This window comes from Dunckerocampus dactyliophorus, chromosome 19 (genome assembly GCF_027744805.1).
Source record: "Dunckerocampus dactyliophorus isolate RoL2022-P2 chromosome 19, RoL_Ddac_1.1, whole genome shotgun sequence".
Taxonomy (NCBI): domain Eukaryota; kingdom Metazoa; phylum Chordata; class Actinopteri; order Syngnathiformes; family Syngnathidae; genus Dunckerocampus; species Dunckerocampus dactyliophorus.
The window spans coordinates 10,322,422-10,343,342 of record NC_072837.1 but is presented as its reverse complement, the minus strand read 5'-3'; the positions used below and the strand labels follow the sequence as shown (position 1 = coordinate 10,343,342).

At 39.4% G+C, this 20,921-nt stretch overlaps 5 protein-coding genes across 5 annotated transcripts; all 5 read left to right on the top strand.

The window, feature by feature from the left end:
* Positions 1 to 310: 310 nt before the first annotated feature.
* LOC129172636 (trace amine-associated receptor 1-like) lies at positions 311 to 1,198 on the top strand. Its single transcript, XM_054762591.1, has 2 exons — positions 311 to 527; positions 600 to 1,198. The coding sequence occupies exons 1-2, from the start codon at positions 311 to 313 to the stop codon at positions 1,196 to 1,198; spliced, it is 816 nt and encodes a 271-aa protein (XP_054618566.1).
* Positions 1,199 to 5,409: 4,211 nt separating this feature from the next.
* LOC129172635 (trace amine-associated receptor 1-like) lies at positions 5,410 to 9,895 on the top strand. Its single transcript, XM_054762590.1, has 3 exons — positions 5,410 to 5,737; positions 5,810 to 6,379; positions 9,531 to 9,895. The coding sequence occupies exons 1-3, from the start codon at positions 5,410 to 5,412 to the stop codon at positions 9,893 to 9,895; spliced, it is 1,263 nt and encodes a 420-aa protein (XP_054618565.1).
* Positions 9,896 to 12,070: 2,175 nt separating this feature from the next.
* On the top strand, positions 12,071 to 13,048 carry LOC129172060 (trace amine-associated receptor 1-like). Its single transcript, XM_054761396.1, has one exon. The coding sequence runs from the start codon at positions 12,071 to 12,073 to the stop codon at positions 13,046 to 13,048; it is 978 nt and encodes a 325-aa protein (XP_054617371.1).
* A 1,691-nt stretch (positions 13,049 to 14,739) lies between these two features.
* On the top strand, positions 14,740 to 15,717 carry LOC129172058 (trace amine-associated receptor 1-like). Its single transcript, XM_054761395.1, has one exon. It carries the CDS (start codon positions 14,740 to 14,742, stop codon positions 15,715 to 15,717), a length of 978 nt encoding a protein of 325 aa, XP_054617370.1.
* A 2,027-nt stretch (positions 15,718 to 17,744) lies between these two features.
* On the top strand, positions 17,745 to 18,722 carry LOC129172634 (trace amine-associated receptor 1-like). Its single transcript, XM_054762588.1, has 2 exons — positions 17,745 to 18,072; positions 18,145 to 18,722. Exons 1-2 carry the CDS (start codon positions 17,745 to 17,747, stop codon positions 18,720 to 18,722), a joined length of 906 nt encoding a protein of 301 aa, XP_054618563.1.
* Positions 18,723 to 20,921: the final 2,199 nt, after the last annotated feature.

Below are 20,921 nucleotides of genomic sequence, written 5' to 3'. Positions count from 1 at the left end.
AATTATGCAGCGTTTCAAAAGTGTAACACAGAAATTGAGGGCAACACTGATGCATTTACTGACCTGGTAACTACGGACCCAATAACATTTCATAATCTGCAAATATTTTCTTCTGTTCCTTGTTGTACTTCCTGATGTTGTATGTTTTAATTGTGTATTTGTTTATTCATGAAAGCTGTATTTACAGGAATCCGTACAGATGGAACCAAAGCTTCGAGTCAACACGACCAACGTTTTTAAGTACATTCATCCCTGCTACGTATTAGATAATACAATATACACATTTGCAATTAATCCATCAATTGTATGCATGGCTTTGTATGTTTTTCTCGGCTTATTGTCTGTTTGCACAATATGTGGAAACCTTCTTGTGATAATCGCTGTCATTTACTTCAGACAGCTCCACAGCCCGACTAACTACCTCATTCTGTCTTTAGCTGTGGCCGATCTGCTTGTGGGAACTCTCGCTTTTCCTTTCAGTATGGCATTCACTGTGTTTTACTGTTGGTATCACGAAGACCTGTTTTGTAGGATACGAGGTAGCTTTGATATCATACTGAGCACAGCTTCGATTTTAAACCTGTGTTGCATTTCTATTGACAGATACTATGCAGTGTGCCAGCCTCTGACTTACAGAAGCAAAATAAATCATCATGTTACTGGCATCATGATCCTAATAACCTGGGGTGTTTCCTTGTTAATAGGAATTGGTATCACAGTTGCAGGATTTGATCAAGGAAAATGTGAAGAAAGCTGTTTAATGGATGCTTTGATATCAACCACCCTAGGGTGCATATTTTCCTTCGTTATCCCAGTCATTGTTATGCTTAGTATCTACTTAAGAATATTTCTTGTCGCACAGAGACAAGTACGGATCATCCAGACTACAACATGTCAGAGTACAAAGTCAGGAACTGTCACTAAAATGGAGAGAAAAGCTACCAAAACTCTGGCTATAGTTATGGGAGTTTTTATTCTATGTTGGACACCTTACTTCATTTATTTCATCTTCAGGCCTTTAACATTTGATGTAACTCCGATTGCTGTGATCGAAACACTAAACTGGCTTACGCTTTCTAATTCAATGCTGAATCAGTTTATCTATGCTTTCTTTTACAGCTGGTTCAGAACAGCTTTTAGACTGATCATCACCGGAAAGATATTTCAAGATGATTTTACCAACACAAAATTGTTTTGAGTTTGTGCTGTCAGTGCTAAAATGTAATGCTAGTCAGGGTACTATTACCGTTCGGTGATTTAATTCAGTAACACTTTTACAACATGAATCGGGGATGTCGCTGGTATTGAAAGATATGGGGGGGGCTTAGCCCTAAAGTCTGTCTCCACAAATTTGCCATCGCAACTTAGGCCTCATCACTTCACTTCACTTCACACTGAAGAGCATTTATCAAGATTTGTTATCTGACTTCTTTTTTTTTTCCTTCCCTGCCTTCTCTGGAGGACCCCTGCCTTTCCTCTACTGAGTCTTCAGGATATGGTTTTTAAGTTCAAACAAAAATAACAGTCTAAAGGAGTTAATTTGGTGATAATAAATATAATATAGCGAAACACATTGTTTCTTATCTCACCTCTTTCTTCATGCATGGTGTATTTAAAAACAAAGCTATTCATTTCTGCCTGCCACTGGTATTTGTCTATGTATGAAGTGTAATAAATGAAACAGAAGGAAACTGTTGGATATTAAATTCTCCACAACCTACTAAAGGTCAAAAAGGACCACTTTAGAAAATGAATTAAGCCAAATTCACCTCCCCCTTAAATGTTTGTTAATCTCCACTGTCACACACTGGTATTAGATTTACGAAATGTATAAAAATAAGTCAGACAGAATCATTTCGCATTCTTCCGATATCCGGGCTAGCTGTCTCTCCTAATGTCCTCCTGTGGCTTCCTGACCAGAAGGAGAGAGAGTCGGCTTTGATTGCTAGTCCCCTCTGCCTTTTTATAATTGTTTTCCTCAGACCATGGGCGCCAGTGTCTCCCAAGAAAACTCTCCCGGATTCTTTGACGAAGCTTTTGGGACGCCAGCAGGTGATAGTCGGAGCTTTCGCTGGCTTGTCGACACTTTTCAGCACATACTTCTCCCCATCTGTCTGAAGGTCTACTGATTTGTTTTTTTTCCCCGTATCTGACTGCTGGTCCTGGCTGGCCTTCGCTGATTGTACACTATGTGTGAGCTTGCACTATTTCTGTTTGACCTATGACACACTTAAAACAGTTGTTCATCTACTCAGCAAATTGTTTAATAAAGCATTATTTCTATAACTACTTGTAATCACTCATTCAGTTAATCATAAAACAGTTATTTTTATACTGTACTTATATTAAGATACTCAGTTAATAATTCAATCAATAAATATCAATCCCAACAATTATTCTAGAAATCTACTTGTAATAAATATTTACTCACTCAGCTAACAAGTTTATAAAACAATATTATCCTACAAAACATAACGGTGTAGTGTATTAATTAGTTTAATCAAAATAGCTGTGAAATTTGACAAGACAGAATAAATGAAATATGAATGTTTCTTTAACATTTCTTCTGAAGTATATGCAAACTATGCAGGAAATAGTAAAACCAAACTGAACTATGCAGTCTTATCACTGGTGTTACTTGCTTTCTTTCTGTCAGCCAATGTATTGTAATCACATACGTTAAAATTACAGGATACTTTTAAAGTAGTTAAATATATTTCATTAGATACCTTGTAGTCTTCAACAACATTGATGACTGATAAGTGATATTGTGCAGCTGCAAGGAACTCCTCCTACCCATCCATTGCCCATCCATTACATAGTGCCTGGCTGTGCATCGGCTGTGCATCGGCCATTCTGGACCAGATGACGCCCTTTGTGCCTGGCATCCTGGCCGCGCACAGCTTTCATCATTCTAAGGGTTGATCACGTTCTATCTGCAACTCCGACACTGCCACACCACTCAAGCAGGATGCACCCTGGGCTTGGACACCACAGTTCTCTGCTGCTGTTCGGATCCTCAAGTCGCAAATGACCTCTCCCCCGTGCTTGCCCACTTCGACCTGCAGTGTTCCACATTCATGACCTGTGACACCGTCAACAAAGCAGTCTGCACTGTCTCAACTTCAGCAAGGGAATGAACGCCCAGTGGCATTTGCGTCGAGGGTACTCACTCCAACGGAGCAAAAGTACTCAGTGGGTTTGATGTGCATCAGGGCCTGTAAGCGGTGGCACATGTACCTCTATCGGCGGCACTTCACTCTGTGAACAGATCACCAGGCCCCCACAACCCTACTCGTTACAGCCGGTTCGTTTCACAAACTGCTGCGCCGCTATCTGGGCAGCTGCAGGCGTATAACTTACACCTGGCAGAGACAATGATTTGGCAGATTTGCTCTCCCGAGCAAGCTCTGAGTCAGACGCCACCCATGACCCCTAGGAGCCTGAGCTGATTCTCATGCTGCATGGACTCCATCGAGTGGCTGTTGACCTTCAGGAGCTCCAAGCTGCGTCAACGTCGGACCCTGTGTTCACCCAGCTACATGTAATAATCCGAGAGGGCTGGCCCACCAGAGCCCCAGAAGATCTAACGCCCTTCCGTGGCATCAAAGACGACCTCTCATGCTGGAATAACGTCTGAGTGGCAAGGGAACTGTGCACATTAGTTCCCAGCTCTTCAAAGGCGCCAGTCCTGGTCAGGTTACACGAGGACCACCTGTTAAGATCAAAAAACGCTGCCTAGTTTGGTAGCCAGGCATCGACAGTGACATGGAGGCTCTAGTGAAGGACTGTGCAGCATGCCTTACCAGCGGTAAGATGGGCCCGCACCCCACTTCACCTTATGCAGCCCCTCTTGTGGCCGTCAGCACCACGGTCCCACATCCAGCTGGACATCTGCAGGGAGTTTCATGACATCCCTCAGCACCAACGCTTTCTCCTGGTGGCCTCTGTCCTCCATTCTGTGCTGCCCACAGGCGCTGTCACCACCAATGTGGTCAAGGACGTCCTATCCTTTCTGTTTGCCAGCTAGAGTGTGCCTGACACAACAGACAACGAGTCTCAACTAATCTCAGCCAAATTGACCTCCTTCTTGGAGGAGAGGAGCGTCTTACACATCAGAACCATCCTCTACCACCTTTTGTTTGCATTAGCACTAAAGAGCACCCTTCTGCTCTATAGGGACAAGACATGCCACAGGCAGTTCTCCGGTCCTCCTGATGCTAATATATGAGCCGCAGCTTTCCCTGGACTGCCTGCGCCCACTAAGAGGTGAGGCAGAGTGGTCCAGCAGCAACGACGGATGAACCATCTTCTGCCTACCCGGTGGCTCACGCTGGTACGCCAGCCATCTTAGACGAGTGACACTGCTGCAATGGATCCACACCACATAGATGGCGACTGAGAGTGCCCCGATGTGCAGCCACGTGATCCACCTGCACCAGATGTGCAGGATGATCCTCTGCAGCCTGGGCTCCATCCTGTCAGGGCCCGACAAGAGGCCCCTCTACTTGAAGGAGTATGTTACTGACTTAAAAAAAATAATAATTGTGTTCTAAGATAATGCCTCGCCTGTCATGTGGCAGAATAGCCCACAAGACTAAGCAGGTAAACCGGCAGTCTACCTGGTTACCCAGCTGGATTGGCTATTGTTAGGTCTGACTGTGTTTTGTTTAGCAGTTTTGAAAAGGGGCCAGTAAATGTAGCATATGGCCGTAAGCTATCCGGTTGTGCAGTCATGACAGTGTGATGTGTGGTTGCTATAAAGCACAGTCTTGTTTATATGTATGTGATGGTATCAGTTTGATACAACAAAGAGAACACAGTCGCGTCCGTGCGTGCTTGGTTGGCTCCAAAAGTGTCCTTTCAGCCCTGACGGAGTATGAAAATATATAAATGGACAAATGTTTACACAGTATTATTTGATCATTTGATTGTGAATGGACAGATAATTACCATATTTTCTTTGTCTATGTGAATGTGCAGGAAAATGGGTGTTACACTAAATAAATTGTGGATTAACTGGTCGACAACAAATGGGTTATCTAAACCTGTATTGCTTCATTGTTGCTTTTAAATACTCTTATGCACAGAAACCTACATCATAATAATTTTTTTTAAGTTGAAAAAGATCACCTAAAATATTATACACGTTTCTAGATGTTTCAAAACTCAACATGATGTCATAAAATGGCACAATCTGATTGGCCAAGAGGTATTTGCATTAATTATGGTAATTATGTAGAGGTTCAAAAGGGTTACACAGAAACTGAGGGCAACGTTGATGCACTTACTCACCTGGTAACATTTCATAATCTGCAAATGTTTTCAACTGTTGCTTTTTGTAATTGCTGTTTATGCTGTTGTCTATTTGACTGCTAATGAAAACTGTATTTACAGGAATCCGCACAGATGGAACCAGAGCTGACAGTCAACAAGACCAATGTGTTTAATTACATCCATCCCTGCTACGTATTAGATAATGCAACTTATATATTTGCAAGTAATCCTTCAATTGTATGCGTTGCTTTGTATGTTTTTCTCGGCTTATTGTCTGTTTGCACAATATGTGGAAACCTTCTTGTGATAATCGCTGTCATTTACTTCAGACAGCTCCACAGCCCGACTAACTACCTCATTCTGTCTTTAGCTGTGGCCGATCTGCTTGTGGGGATTCTAGTTTTCCCTTTCAGTATGGCGTTCACTGTGTTCTCCTGTTGGTATCATGAAGGCCTGTTTTGTAAAATACGAGGTAGCTTTGACGTCACGCTGAGCACAGCTTCGATTTTAAACCTGTGTTGCATTTCTATTGACAGATACTATGCAGTGTGCCAGCCTCTGACTTACAGAAGTAAAATAAACCACCATGTTATTGGCATCATGATCCTGGCAAGCTGGGGTGTTTCTGCACTAATAGGAATTGGTATCACAATTGCAGGATTTAATCAAGGAAAATGTGAAGAAAGCTGTTTAATGGATGCTTTGATATCAACCACCTTGGCATGTATATTCTCTTTTTATATCCCAGTCATTGTTATGCTTAGTATCTACTTAAGAATATTTCTTGTCGCACAGAGACAAGTACGGATCATCCAGACTACAACATGTCAGAGTACAAAGTCAGGAACTGTCAGTAAAATGGAGAGAAAAGCTACCAAAACTCTGGCTATAGTTATGGGAGTTTTTATTCTATGTTGGACACCTTACTTCATTTGTATCATCTTTCAACCTTTAACATTTGATGTAACTCCGATTGCTGTGATCGAAACACTAAACTGGCTTACGCTTTCTAATTCAATGCTGAATCCTTTCATCTATGCTTTCTTTTACAGCTGGTTCAGAACAGCTTTTAGACTGATCATCACCGGAAAGATATTTCATGGTGATTTTACCAACACAAAACTGTTTTGATGTCATGCCTTAAAATGTAAATTGGAATGCTATTTACTGTGTTGTAATACTTTTAGGTTATTTTATGCATATGTGCACATTTGCAACATGATGGGGTTGATCTGTGTTTGACAACTGCACTAGCATACATGGAAATGTTTGTTGTTGTTTTTTTAACATGTAATAATTTGTAATTCAGTAGTTTACGTTGCCAGCCATTGTTGCTAACTGAGAACTTTAGAAATGTAATCCTTACAGATACATTGAATTCTATCTATCTGTTTACATTTTGCTTTGCTTTTTTATGTTTAATGTGACTGTATTACATATATGTTCATCTTACATGTCATATATAAAGCCTCTCAAGCCCTACATTTGTTATACCTGCCCTGTCTTGTATTTTCACTAATTACTCTGAAACTTTGTAACTGTGTTCTTAAAAAAGATACACACGTGGACAAAATTGTTCGTACCCTCTGTTGAATGAAATAAAAACTCACAATGGTCAAGGAAATAACTTGAATCTGACAAATAATAATAGTAATAATAGTAAAAATAAGACAAAAATGCTCTGAAATTTAACCAATGAACGTCAGACATTGCTTTTCAACCATGTTTCTACAGAATTATTGAAAAAAATAAACTCATGAAACAGGCCTGGACAAAAATGATGGTGCCCGTAGAAAAGACTGAAAATAATGTGACCAAAGGGACATGTTAATTCAAGGTGTGTCCACTAACAGGTGTCTACAACCTTGTAATCAGTCAGTGGGCCTATAGATAGGACTACAGTCAGTCACTGTGCTGTTTGGTCACATGGTGTGTGCCACACTCAACATGGACCAGAGGAAGCAAAGAAAAAATTGTCTCAGGAGATTAGAAAGAAAATTATCGACAAGCATGTTAAAGGTAAAGGCTATAAGACCGTCTCCAAGCAGCTTGATGTTCCTGTGACAACAATTGCACATATTATTCAGAAATTTAAGATCCATGGGCGTGGCCGCAGGAGGAAAATTGATGACAAATCAAAGAGACGGATAATACAAATGGTAACAAAAGAGCCCAGAAAAACTTGAAAAGAGATTAAAAGTAAACTTCAAGCTCAAGGAGCATCAGTGTCAGATCGCACCATTCATCGTTGTTTGAGCCACAGTGGACTTAATGAGAGAAGACCAAGGTCATAAAAAAGCCAGACTGGACTTTGCCAGACTACATGTTGACAAGCCACACAACTTCTGGGAGAATGTCCTACAGACAGATGAGAAAAAAATTGAACTTTTTGGCAAGGCACATCAGCTCTATGTTCACTGACGGAAAAATGAAGCAGATCAAGAGAAGAACACTGTCCCTACTGTGAAACACGGAGGAGGATCTGTTATGTTCTGGGGCTGCTTTGCTGCATCTGCAACAGGGTGTCTTGGATCTGTGCAGGGTACAAACACATCTCAAGGCTATCAAGGGATTTTAGAGAGAAATGTGCTGGCCAGTGTCAGAAAGCTTGGTCTCAGTCGCAGGTCATAGGTCTTGCAACAGGACTATGACCCAAAACACAGCTAAAAACACCCAAGCATGGCTCAGAGGACAACACTGGACTATTCTAAAGTGGCCTTCTAGGAGCCCTGACCTTAATCCTATTATTTCTGTGACCATTGTGAGTTTTTCTTTCATTGAACGAAGGGTACGGACAATTTTCCACGTGTGTATGTCCTCATTTCTCGTTAGATGTTTATATATATATACATATATATATATTTGAAACTCATTCTTACACATCGTGAAGAATAATTGAATTGCTCTAACACATGATATAATCTTGTAACAATCCCACTTAATAATAATATTAATCGATTAGATTTTAAAGCACTTTTCAAGGCACACAAAGTGCTTCACAATGAAGTGAACCCATTATTCCTTCACTCCTCATTTTGCACTTCCTGTTCAGTGCGAAATTAGCCTCAAATAAAAGCAGAGCCGTATTAACCTAGATTCTACACGCATTTATTTTTATTTTTTGTTTTTTATTGTACTTTATTTTTTTATATATAGATTGGAAGAGAGATTTGCGGGGCTGAGTGCCAACACAAATCCTGTTGTGTTGGCGGAATTACAGTTTTTGTTTAATTTTTTTTCTGCAATGTGCCGCAGGCCAATAAAAAATAAGCCGCAGGCCACAACTGGCCCCTGGACCGCACTTTGGACATCCGTGCTTTTATATCTCTTTGTCGGATTGAGCACGTGAGGTGATGTCAACTCTGTGAGCAACCACAGCTCTCATGAACTATTTAGCTTGTTAGCTTTCTTTGTTCTGACTGAACAATGGTATGGTAATTAAAGAGAGAAGGAGAGTGATAACAATGCGTTAGAACAGTCACTTTTATTGCAAATGTTGATGCGAAATCAGGTTTGGCATTTGCAAAAGTGGGCCGTACACCCTCTGAACAAGCCGTACAGACACTGGAAATAATGTTCAACAAGCCAACCAATCACAGCCTTTATGGTCAGTGTCGGGGCAGTGTGAGGTTAGTCTTTTTGGAGGTGAACGTCACGCTACACAAGAGGGTTTGCGAGGGGGTAGCCAGCACGTGGAGCGTGCGCTGGCACCTCAACTCCAGGTTTCGACTGTACTCCAAACTGAAATTGGTGAAATGCAACAAAATGTGTACCCGGAGCGCAGCAGAGCGTACAAGTGTATTCACAGGTCAAAGTGTGTGCATTTTAGATGTGACCATCTAGTATCTGCAATAAACAACAATAGCCATAAGAAGGTCAATCAAATAATACACTGCTGCCCACATAACAGTGGCGTATGTTTCCGCTGAAACTCGTCGCTTCTTTTACATAACAATTAACCTAATTACCGATCGTTAACTGAACGTTAAAACCCAACTTTCTCCCAAAGGCAGACAGGCATAAATATGAACGAGCTGACAATGAACTTCAAGACCTTCAGGGAGTGCAGCTTATTGTGCTTTACTGAAACATGGCTAACAGCTAGCGTCCCAGACGCGGAGCTAGCAAACTTCAGCACAGTCAGAGCGGACGGGTACACAAGAGCCTGTGGCAAGCGCAAAGAAGCTGGGCTTGCACTGTATGTGGACGGTGGTTCCTCCTGGGCATGTGAACATTAAAATGTCCATCTGCAGCAGGGACTGACTTCTACCAGTATGTGGACTGTAACACTAGGGCTATAGACATAATGTATGCAAGCATCAAAGATGTTAAAATCAACCTACCTGCCTGCGTTGGGAAGACAGACCACAACCTTGTCCTGCTCAAACCTCATTATACACCAAAAGTGAGGAAATTACCAATAACCACACACTCATTCAGGAAGTGGTCTCCTGAGGCTGAACAGGCTCTGATAGGCTGCTTTGAGACCACTGACTGGGATACACTGCAGGGGCCCCACAGTGAGAATGTGGAAGAAATGGTCGCATGCACCATGGACTACATCAACTTCTACATGGATGATGTTGTGCCAGTCAAGACTGTACGCTGCTTTGCCTAAAACAACCCCTGGATAACAAGTGACATCAAAGCCCTTCTGAACCTGAAGAAGAAGACCTTCAAAGGCGGGTGCAGAAGGAACTAAGAGTCCAGCTAAGGGCAGCAAACAGCAGTATGGAAGGCAAGTAAAACAAAGGATTCAGAATAACAACGTGAAGGAGGTGTGGTAGGGGATGGAGACCATCACTGGCTGCACTTCAAAGACAGGTGCCCACACTGAGGGGGATGTGAGAAGCGCAAACCAGTTAAACCAGTTTTTTAACAAGTTTGACCAGCCCGTCCCACACACAGCAGCCCCCACACAAGACACCAACATGGAAGAGGATACCTCTCCTCACCCCACCTCACACAGCCCACAATAACAGCTGCTCAAGTAAGTGCGGAGCTAAGGAGGTCCAGATGGAGCATCACCTCGACCACTGAAAGCCTGCGCGTAAATTTACAGGAACAAAGTTGAAAAAGTTGTAAAATTGTAAAAAAAAGAAAAAAAAAATTTAGCCGAAAAAGAAAAACAAGACTGTAATTTTCCGTGACTAAAGCCAAAACATGAACAGAAAAGGTCGTATTCTGACGAAAAAAACGTCAGTGTTATGAGAATAACTTCGTAATACTATAAGGAAAAATAACATCATTTTAGTTAGGGTCACCGATCAGTATCGGACAATTTCCCTGGAAAAGCACACTATCGGCATATCCCGATAATTGCTTTTAAACGCAGATCCCCTTTGCCAATCAGCTCCGCCCCTATTGCAGCAGCCAGCAAATAGCGACCATCTCCCGCCCATTTTCCCTTCACAAGGCCAAAACAAGCATGTCTGTCGTGTGGGACTTTCTGTCGTTGTGAGAGTGATATAAGTTTTGCACACTGAAAAACACACCTTAAATCTATTTCGTTTGGTGCGGCATTTGGGGGGGTGGGCACTTTCCAGGGTGTGGTGAGTTTTCCTGGTTTGCGATGTGATCGTCGGTCGGGCGGCGGCTAATTAGCCAAAACGCGAGACGCGCGCCAGTGATAGCCCGAACATTGGTTGGATTTGTCCTGACTGGGCTGCCGGCCGTCGGAGGAGGAAACGGGGTTTGCTGACTGCCTGGGCTCCTGCTGGAGCGCCATCAAGCTGCTCTCGTATCCAAAGTCTCCTTAAAGAAGTTTCAGTTGTGATTTTGAAAAAGTAAGTCCAATATGTTTTTGCCTCAATTTTATGGTTCCCCTTTCATATAATAAAGCCCCCATGACCACATGAGGCGCCTGCAAGCCTGCTTTTCATTCAGGTTTTCAGCGAGAAATACATTCTGAAATACAAAATGTGAGTTATGGATACCAGCACATTGTTAATGTTCCGGTAAAACAAACATACTCACTTTGTTTGGTCTGAATTAAGATATGAAAATAAATGTTTTTTATTTAAAAATTTACACTTAATCTAAGTGATCGGTATCGGCCGATTTCACTCATCAATGATTGGTATCTTCAGCATAAAAACCTGATCGGAGCATACCTAATTCTAGTAGCACAAAATAGAAATATTTAAAAATATTTCAATAATAATAAATTTTAAATAATATTTTTAAATAATATTTTTAAAAAGTCATAATAGTATGAGAAAGAAACAAAACAGTTTTTTTTTTAGTTTTTTTGGAAAACTACATTGGAAAAAAATAATATTATGGGAATAAAGTCATTATATTCTGACAGCAAAATTTAAGAAGTAGAAATGTTTTTTTTAAACAAAAGCAAAAATAGGGAAAAAAAGGGCAAAGACCCAAGTTTATAGTCATAATATGCTTTTCACCAATATCACAAAGAAATATATATAACTTGCTAGTATATCTACTGTACATGTATTGCTTTACAAAATACAAGAGTGGCCCTTGCATCCTTTCATTCTTTCCTTTCACCCCTGCTTTAGCCCAACATTTCCAACACGCCCCAAATTGTGCTTTGATTATGTTAATGAGATATGGGATTATAAATATTGTCTGCTGGCACATTATGGATACAAACACACACACGCACACACGTACACTTGCATAGTGACCATTTGGTAGGTAAGCAAACAATAACCACTTAAAAAGAATGAAATGTAATTATTATGCTTTTGTTCTTAGAAAATGTATTTCATTCCATTAATGATGATCATGTAAATGTCTCCATTATTGTTTGCAGGAATCCTGTATCATGGAAGCTGATTTGCTTGTTAATGCTACTGGCAACATTAACGCAGTGCATCCTTGTTATGAAGCAGATAACGCATCCTACATATTCGCAAGGAGCCCTTCGATAACATGCGTCGTGGCATATTGTGTTCTTGGTTTACTGTCCGTCGCTACAATATGCGGGAACCTCCTCGTGATCATCTCCGTCGTTTACTTCAAACAGCTTCACACTCCGACTAACTATCTTATTTTATCTCTTTCTGCGGCTGACCTACTTGTTGGTGTTTTAGTCTTTCCTTTCAGTATGGCCTTTACTGTCACCTCATGTCTTTATCGTGAGGATGTCATCTGTCAGATACGAGACAGCTTTGACATATCGCTGTGCACATCATCTATTTTAAATTTATGTTGCATTTCTATTGACAGATATTACGCCGTGTGTCAGCCTTTAAGATATAGATCGAAAATAAATGTTCAAGTCGCTTTGACGATGATTCTAGTTTGCTGGGGTGTTTCTGTTATGATTGCGCTCGGTATCATAATTGCAGGATTTAGCCAAGGAACCTGTGGGGAAATGTGCTCTGTGGATGTCGTATTAGCCAACATTATGGGACCGATTTTCTCGTTTTACCTCCCTGCCGTCATTATGATCTGCATCTACTTGAAGATTTTCTTGGTCGCTCAGAAGCAGGTGAACAGCATCCAGAGTGCAAAGTCTGTGAGCAAACTGGAGAGAAAAGCCACCAAAACCTTGGCTGTCGTGATGGGAGTGTTTCTGTTATGTTTATCCCCGTACTTCTTTTGTGTGGTTTTTCAGCCGTTATTCCACCATCTCCCATCGATCCCTGTGATTGAAGCACTGAATTGGCTCACATTATCCAATTCGATGCTGAATCCATTTATTTACGCTTTCTTTTACAACTGGTTCCGCTCTGCTTTCAAAATGATAATAACCGGGAAAATATTTCAAGGGGACTTTGCGGACACAAATTTCATTTAATGCAATGACTGTCCATGATGCCTTCACTGTGAAATGACAGCGTTTTCAGATGTTGTGTTTTTGCATTGTGTATTTTTGGTTCTAGTATGAGCCAAATTTAAAATGTACGGTATAGATAATGCATTGTTTATACAGGGTGATAAAAATTTATTTATCATTAGCCTTATTATATATTTATTTATATTCAAATTTGTAATTTTTATTAAATTTATCTATCCATCCCTCTTCTATGCCACTTATCCTCACCAGGGTCACAGGTAATGTCAGCTGGGATAGGCTGGAGCCTATCCCAGCTGACATTAAATCAACTGATATTTTTATTTATAAATATTACATTTATGAATGGTTCATTAGAGATCGTCTTTGCATCAACTTGAGCATGTCCTCCCAATGGTCCTCCACTGTCTTTGCACTCAAACATTGAATTTTAAAACACAAGCTGGGCACGCCCCTGCATACCTGCCAAAAGGCCTGTCACGATAACAAATTTTGCTGGTCGATAATTGTGGTAAAATTTAGTAATTTCTGTAGCCTCTTGGATCGTCCTTGTGATTTTCTAAGTGACCGTCATGCCTAAAGGTCTTCCCTCTCTCACATTGTCTGTGGCTCCTTTTTTTCTAGGTCAGGGGTTTCCAAACTTTTGCCAGCGAGGGTCACATAGTGAAAAATGATATAAAATTTTGATATTTTGTAAAGCAACACATGTGCTGTAGATATGCTAACAAGTTTGATATATTTCAAGAAAAAACTGCATCTCAGCTTTGTGATCTACCGTAGGTGAATTAGCTTGTATGAATTGGCTATTATTAGTTTGAACTGTGGTGTTTTTTCTTCTTTCTTTTTTTCCAATTGTTCACTTTTTTGTTTCCAAATTCGAGTTTCTTCTTAAATATTCTTAGTAAATTTTCTTTTAGCAATATTAACTTTATTCCAATAATATTATAACTTTTCCCAAGCCAAATTTAGCAAAATTTACAACTTTATTTTGTTTTGTTTGTTTCTCATAATATTACAACTTAAAAGAAATAAAATACTTTTTCTTCAAAATTTAAACTTTGTGCACTAAAATGACATTATTTTATTAGTTTGTTCTCATAAAATTGCACCTATTTTCTCCTTAGATACCAGTTTGTCTTTTAATATTTTGACTTTATTACTGTAAAATTAAAGCTGTTTTTTTCCCAATTTTCCAAAGATTTCAACTTTCATCTTGTAAGTTTTCTTCTCATAACTACGACATGTATTTTAATGGAGCCAATATCAGGGGTGCAGTCTGAAATTCTGGGTCCCATGAAAAAAAAATCATGTTGCCCCTCCCCCTTATGAATTAATTACTAATTTTATTAGTAATTACCTATTTTTTGGGCCACCTGGCAGTCAAGGACCTTGGAATTGTCCTGATTTTTCCTTTTTCTCCGTCCTCCCTGGCCAATAGCACTCATAATAAATAATTCTCCATCGTACAATGTAAGCCCAGCTTAGAATACATCGAATTGGGTTTGTTTTTTTTTTGGAATATGCTAATGACCGGTCCTTATAAATATCGTCTGATGGCTTGGGAGCACACACTTCCAGAGACGCTCGTAGGTAAGAGAACAGTCACATTAGAAAGCTGATTATTTCATCCCACATAAACGACTTGAATGATATGTTGCTAATATTGTGGACCCTTATTGCAGGCATCGTGGAGAATGCAACCAGAGTCCATCATCAATGGGACTGATGCTTTTATTGCCATACATCCTTGTTATGAATCTGATAACACATCTTTAACATTTACAAGCAGCCCTTCTTTAATATGTGTCTCGGTGTATTTTCTTCTTGGTTTGCTTACTGTCGCTACAATATGCGGGAACCTCCTCGTGATCATCTCTGTCGTTTACTTCAAACAGCTTCACACTCCGACGAACTATCTCATTTTATCTCTGTCTGGGGCTGACCTGCTTGTGGGCGTTTTAGTTTTTCCTTCCAGCATGGCCTTTACTGTCACCTCTTGCTTGTATCATGAGGATTTAGTTTGCAAAGTACGAGACAGCTTTGATATAGTACTTTGTACTACCTCTATTCTGAATTTATGCTGCATTTCCATTGATAGGTATTATGCAGTGTGTCAGCCTTTAACGTACAGATCAAAAATCAATGTTCAGGTAGCTTTAATGATGATTGTCGCGTGCTGGGGGATTTCTGCATTGATAGCGGTTGGTATTATATTTGGAGGATTTAGCCAAGGAGCATGTGAGGAAATGTGCTCTGTGGATATCGTTTTGGCACACACAATGGGCCCCGTTTTGGGGTTTTACCTCCCTGCAGTCATTATGAGCTGTATCTACCTGAAGATTTTCTTCGTGGCTCAGAGACAGGTGAACAGCCTCCAGAGTGTGAAATCTTTGAATAAAATGGAGAGAAAAGCCACCAAAACTCTGGCGATTGTTATGGGAGTCTTCCTGGTATGCATGACACCTTACTTTTTTTCCGTTGTCTTTCAGCCGCTATTCCACAGTCCTCCATCAATCGCTGTGATTGAAACACTAAACTGGCTCACATTATCCAATTCAATGCTGAATCCATTTATTTACGCTTTCTTTTACAACTGGTTCCGCTCTGCTTTCAAAATGATTATAACTGGGAAAATATTTCAAGGGGATTTTACCAATATCAATTTATTCTGATGACTGAATACTGTGCATATTATTTTCGCTACAGAATCCTGATGCATGATCACGGAAGTGCTTGAAGGTTGATTCATGATTATATTATATTACATTTTTCTATATGTTTTGCCACACGCCTGTCTTAGCTGCATGAGTACAATAATCACGTGTGTAGTCAGTAGAGGTATTAGCAGCAATATCGGAATTAGCAATACCAGTGTCGTATTGGTATCAGATCGACACCAGCGTAATGAGATTGATAGTTTTCGGTCCCTAGCTGTGTTTTTGTTGTGTTGTATAAATACATTGGTACATTGTTATTTGGTTCTTACTAAGTGCTTGGACACAGGAGGATTTTGGGTGGGTAAAAAGCCAGAGGATTTGAATGAGAGCCAATAGTAGTTTTTGCTTTTGTTCAATTATTTTGCTCTTTTGACTTTATTTTGCTCAAACAATTATGTGTAATAAAATGGAATCTATTATTTTTGTTGTTGATATTGTTACATTGTTTTGAGAGGTGTTTTAGAATAATGGACTATTTGACGATTCGATTCGGAGGAGTGTGATTCGACTATCAGTCTCGCAGTCGAATCATATGAAAATGACATGTGGTCAGGACTACATGGGGGGTGCCCACGGCTACGGCTGAGCATACCTTTTTACATAGAATGTCTTTGTTTTTGTTATAAATAGCCGATTTTTATATACCGGTAAATTCAGCCTCATTTGTGTATTAAAGAATTGAAACTGACGTGTTTCTTTAACAGGAGACCTATAATTACGCAAGATGGAGGCACGTACACACAGTGAAGCCCAGCGTCTGTTCCGGATTTGCAGTTTTGTAGTTATTATATTGTTCACATCGGGTCTGGCTTTATCATATGGAATCACAGGAGTGCCAAAATTAAAAGGGAACCTGTGGAAATGCAAAGAGAATCAATAATAAAAAAAAATATACAAATGTAGTCATATTCGTTTTCCATTTTCTCTTTGTTTTTTCCTGTATTGTCTTGGTTTTTTCCAATTTGCCATTGTTTTCCTGTTTTGTCTTTGTCTTTTCCATTTGTGCTTTGTCATTTAGTAATGACAAATGCAAAAGCATGCAAATGCAAAAGAATGACCCGGGTCATTCTGCCAGGATGATGACTACTCCATACGTGATTACACGTTTTCTGCTAGTCGTGGCTTTGTAGTTATGGAAACTCGGGAGCCCGGAAAAAATGTCACTGACAGAAAGTAGACGCAAATACACATTTATCAAAAGTAAAGTAAAGGGGCTCCTGAGTTTCCATAACTACATAGCCCCTGCAAGCACAAATCGTGTAATCACGTATGGAGTAGTCATCATCCTGGCAGAATGACCTCATTCTTTTGCATTTGCATGCTTTTGCATTTGCCATTACTAAATGACAAAACACAAATGGAAAAGACAAAGACAAAACAGGAAAGGCGACACCAAAATGAGTTTCACTTTTGCCTCCTGTGAACTACTGTGCGTTCAAGGAAGAAAGAAAGTGCGAAATTTCAACGCTTGACAAAAAAAAAAAAAAAACATTATCAGTGAAGCATAAAGACATAAACATGTAAAAATGTGGGGCTTTTTTTAACAGTGGTATATGTATGCTTCACATTTTACATTTTATTATCGACTTAATCAGAGAATAAACATGAACCAAAAAAATGTTTTGACCGAAAATCTGCACATTTTAAGTTGGCCCAATAAAATGTTTTGTTCTATTAACTATGCAACATGAGGTTTTTTTTTCTTACACTTATGCATGAGTGCGTGCATCAGTCGAATTTGCATACGACCTGCATCTGATTGGTGCATCATTGCTTGTTCCGATTATGTAAATGAGATACAGGGTTATAAATACTGCAAAAAGTTGCACCGCGTACAGACTATGGGCACACCTCACTTTGATATACAAAAGAGTTAAGTAAGAGAAGAGGCTCTTTTTGACCATAATTCAGAACTTGTGTTGATTTTTTTACAGTATTTGTATTCTATTCTAACTGAACTGTGATTGCAGAGATCTTCAAGCATGGAAGAAGATGCCATCATCAACGGGACTGATGCTGTAAACGCCATGCATCCTTGTTATGAGCGCTACAATGCATCTTTAATATTCACCAGCAACCCTTCTATAACGTGTGTTTTTGTGTATTGTGTTCTTGGTTTATTGTCCGTCGCTACAATATGTGGGAACCTTCTCGTGGTCATCTCTGTCGTTTACTTCCAAAAGCTTCACACTCCGACTAACTACTTTATTCTGTCTCTCTCTGTGGCTGACCTGCTTGTTGGTGTTTTAGTTTTTCCTTTCAGCATGGCCTTTACTGTCACTTCCTGTCTTTCCCACGAGGATTTAATCTGTAAAATCCGAGACAGCTTTGACGTATCATTATGCACATCATCTATTTTAAATTTATGTTGCATTTCCATTGACCGATATTACGCCGTGTGTCAGCCTTTAACATACCGATCGAAAATAAGCGTTCAAGTAGCTTTGACAATGATTCTAGTGTGCTGGGGTGTTGCCGCAATGATTGGACTTGGTATTATTATAGGAGGATACAGTCAAGGAACTTGTGAGGAAATGTGCTCCGTTAATGTTATTTTATCCAACATTATGGGGCCCGTTTTAGCGTTTTACCTCCCTGCAGTCATTATGAGCTGCATCTACTTGAAGATTTTCTTCGTGGCTCAGAGACAGGTGAGCAGCCTCCAGAGTTCAAAGTCTGTGAGCAAACTGGAAAGAAAAGCCACCAAAACGCTGGCGATTGTTATGGGAGTGTTCCTATTGTTCATGTCGCCGTACTTTTTCTGCGTGGTCTTTCAGCCATTATTCGCCGAACCGCCATCGATTCCTGTGATTGAAACGCTAAACTGGCTCACGTTATCGAACTCGATGCTGAATCCGTTTATTTATGCTTTTTTTTATAACTGGTTCCGCTCCGCTTTCAAAATGATCATAACTGGAAAGATATTCCAGGGGGATTTTGCTGATTGCACATTGATGTGATTTGACCAGAGATTGTTATTTCATTATTTTATTGGGGAAAAAAAAGCCATTCTATCCTATAGTATATTTTGAAATGTTTTGTGATTTGGGGTGATTGGTAGGGGTGCACACTGCAAAAAAAGCCGTGCTTGAAAGAAGCCCAGATTATACTAAAATGAGACAACTTTTCTTATTTGAAGCAAAAAATTCTGCCAATCTGGTAAGAAAAAGTTGCTTGGCTAGAATTCATATAACTGGAATATTTTTCTTATGACTTTTAAGAATATAATGAGTCCTAAAATAAGCAAGTTGTTCTTAATCACATAGCTAGATTTAAGTCAAATGTTCATAAATTGAGATAAAATGTGCTTTTATGAGGCTAGATTTAAGCAAAACTATGCATATTCTATATGTAGGAGTATTACTTTATTTTCCTACAGCTTCCAATTCACTTATCATGCACATGGAAGGAAGCCAGTACACGGGGGGACTGCACAGATGTGTTCCGACGGTGATTTGAACCCGTGTTGGCTGATTGTGGGGTGAACATACTAACCACTCAGTCAGCGTCGCTTCTTGCCCGCATGCTAGTTATGTTGGTTACTTCGTTTCAACAAGCATGAAGCAAATGATATGGATGGACATTTTTTATTTAAAAAAAAAAAAAGTGTGATTGTATCTAAAATTCACGTCATTTAGGAAAACCTATTGTCATAAACACTATCAGAATTCTTTTTTGGCAGATTTTATGACTGCATTTAATTAAATGAATCTTGGTACGTGCTATGAAATTTGCTGTGCAGCCTTCACATTGGTCCGAAAACAGCAAACCTTTACATTTATTTTCTGTGTGTGAGTCCATTCTTAAATTTAGAAAGTTTAGAAACCAGTTTTATTCTTAATCTAAATAGTCACATAGCTAGATTTAAGTCAAATGTTCTTATTACAAGGAAAGAAGTAAGACAAATGCTCTTATGAGATTCTTAAATTCAGACAAAATTTGCTTTTATGAGGCTAGATTTTAGCAAAATGTTAGTACTATTATATTTTCTGACAATACCTACACTGCAAAAGCTAAATTTCAAGAAAGTAAAAAAGTCAAATTTTAAAAAAAACATATCTTAAAAAGAAAAAATAACTTGTCGAGCAATTTTCACTTAAGAAAAATAATCTTATATTAAGAAAGTATAGCTAGCCATTTCTTATGAAGATTTTTTTTTTTTTGCCGGAAATGAGTTCTTTTTTCTAATAACAAGCTAAAAACGTAATTTTGAGTATTCTTCAGCAACAGACTAATATATACAGTGTTTGCCTTAAATTAAGAGCAAAAACTGCTTACCTAACTTTCAAAATTTAAGAACGGACTCACACGCAGAAAATATATCTAAAGAGTTGCTGATTTTGGAACAACAATGCACTTTTTATTGAAGAAAAAAATCTTATAATAAAGTATAGCTAGTCAATTCTGATGAAAATATTTTTTGCCGGTAATGAGTTCTTTTTTCTAATACCGAGCTAAAAACCCTATATTTATTATTCTTCAACAACATATTAAGAATATTTGTCTTACATTAAGAATAAAACTGGTTTCTAAACTTTCTAAATTTAAGAATGGACTCATACACAGATTTCGGGCCAATGTGAAGGCTTCGCAGCAAATTTATTTTAATAAATTAAGTCGAGTCATAAAATCTGTGTAACTGTCTGACTTCAATGTACTGCCTTCCTTGCATATGCCTGGTAGGTTAATTGGACACTGTCAATATCGGGCTGTGCCCTTGTGATTGATTGTCGTCATATATTGACGATGGACTATTTCATGTTTGTTGTTTACGTTTCTAAATGAAATTGACGCCATTTGATTCCGCTGTGGAATAAATGAATGCATTACACCTTTCAAGTGTTTGGGTGTTTTTACGTAGTTACGATTCTAACTTGTCCAAAGGTATGAATGTGAGTGTGAATGGTCGATTGTCTACATGTGCCCTGCGATTGGCTGACGACCAGTCCACGGTGTACCCCACCTCTCAAACAAAGTCTCCAGCATACCCGCGACCACAATGAGGACAAGCGGGATAGAAAATGGATGAATGCACAATCAAAATGTGAAAAAAGTATTTAAGACCCTTTGTACTGACAGTATCGATATTTAGATGAGGCCCCCCTCCCAGTAAAATAAGACAAGAAACTCATACAGTATCATTATATTATATTATTATA

Coding starts and splice junctions, on each gene's coding strand:
- LOC129172636 (XM_054762591.1), top strand. CDS start 311: ATGGCTTTGTATGTTTTTCTCGGCTTATTGTCTGTTTGCACAATATGT. Junction 528..599: donor GTATCACGAAGACCTGTTTT/GTAGGATACGAG, acceptor GCATTTCTATTG/ACAGATACTATGCAGTGTGC.
- LOC129172635 (XM_054762590.1), top strand. CDS start 5,410: ATGGAACCAGAGCTGACAGTCAACAAGACCAATGTGTTTAATTACATC. Junction 5,738..5,809: donor GTATCATGAAGGCCTGTTTT/GTAAAATACGAG, acceptor GCATTTCTATTG/ACAGATACTATGCAGTGTGC. Junction 6,380..9,530: donor CACCGGAAAGATATTTCATG/GTGATTTTACCA, acceptor GTCCATCTGCAG/CAGGGACTGACTTCTACCAG.
- LOC129172060 (XM_054761396.1), top strand. CDS start 12,071: ATGGAAGCTGATTTGCTTGTTAATGCTACTGGCAACATTAACGCAGTG.
- LOC129172058 (XM_054761395.1), top strand. CDS start 14,740: ATGCAACCAGAGTCCATCATCAATGGGACTGATGCTTTTATTGCCATA.
- LOC129172634 (XM_054762588.1), top strand. CDS start 17,745: ATGGAAGAAGATGCCATCATCAACGGGACTGATGCTGTAAACGCCATG. Junction 18,073..18,144: donor TTCCCACGAGGATTTAATCT/GTAAAATCCGAG, acceptor GCATTTCCATTG/ACCGATATTACGCCGTGTGT.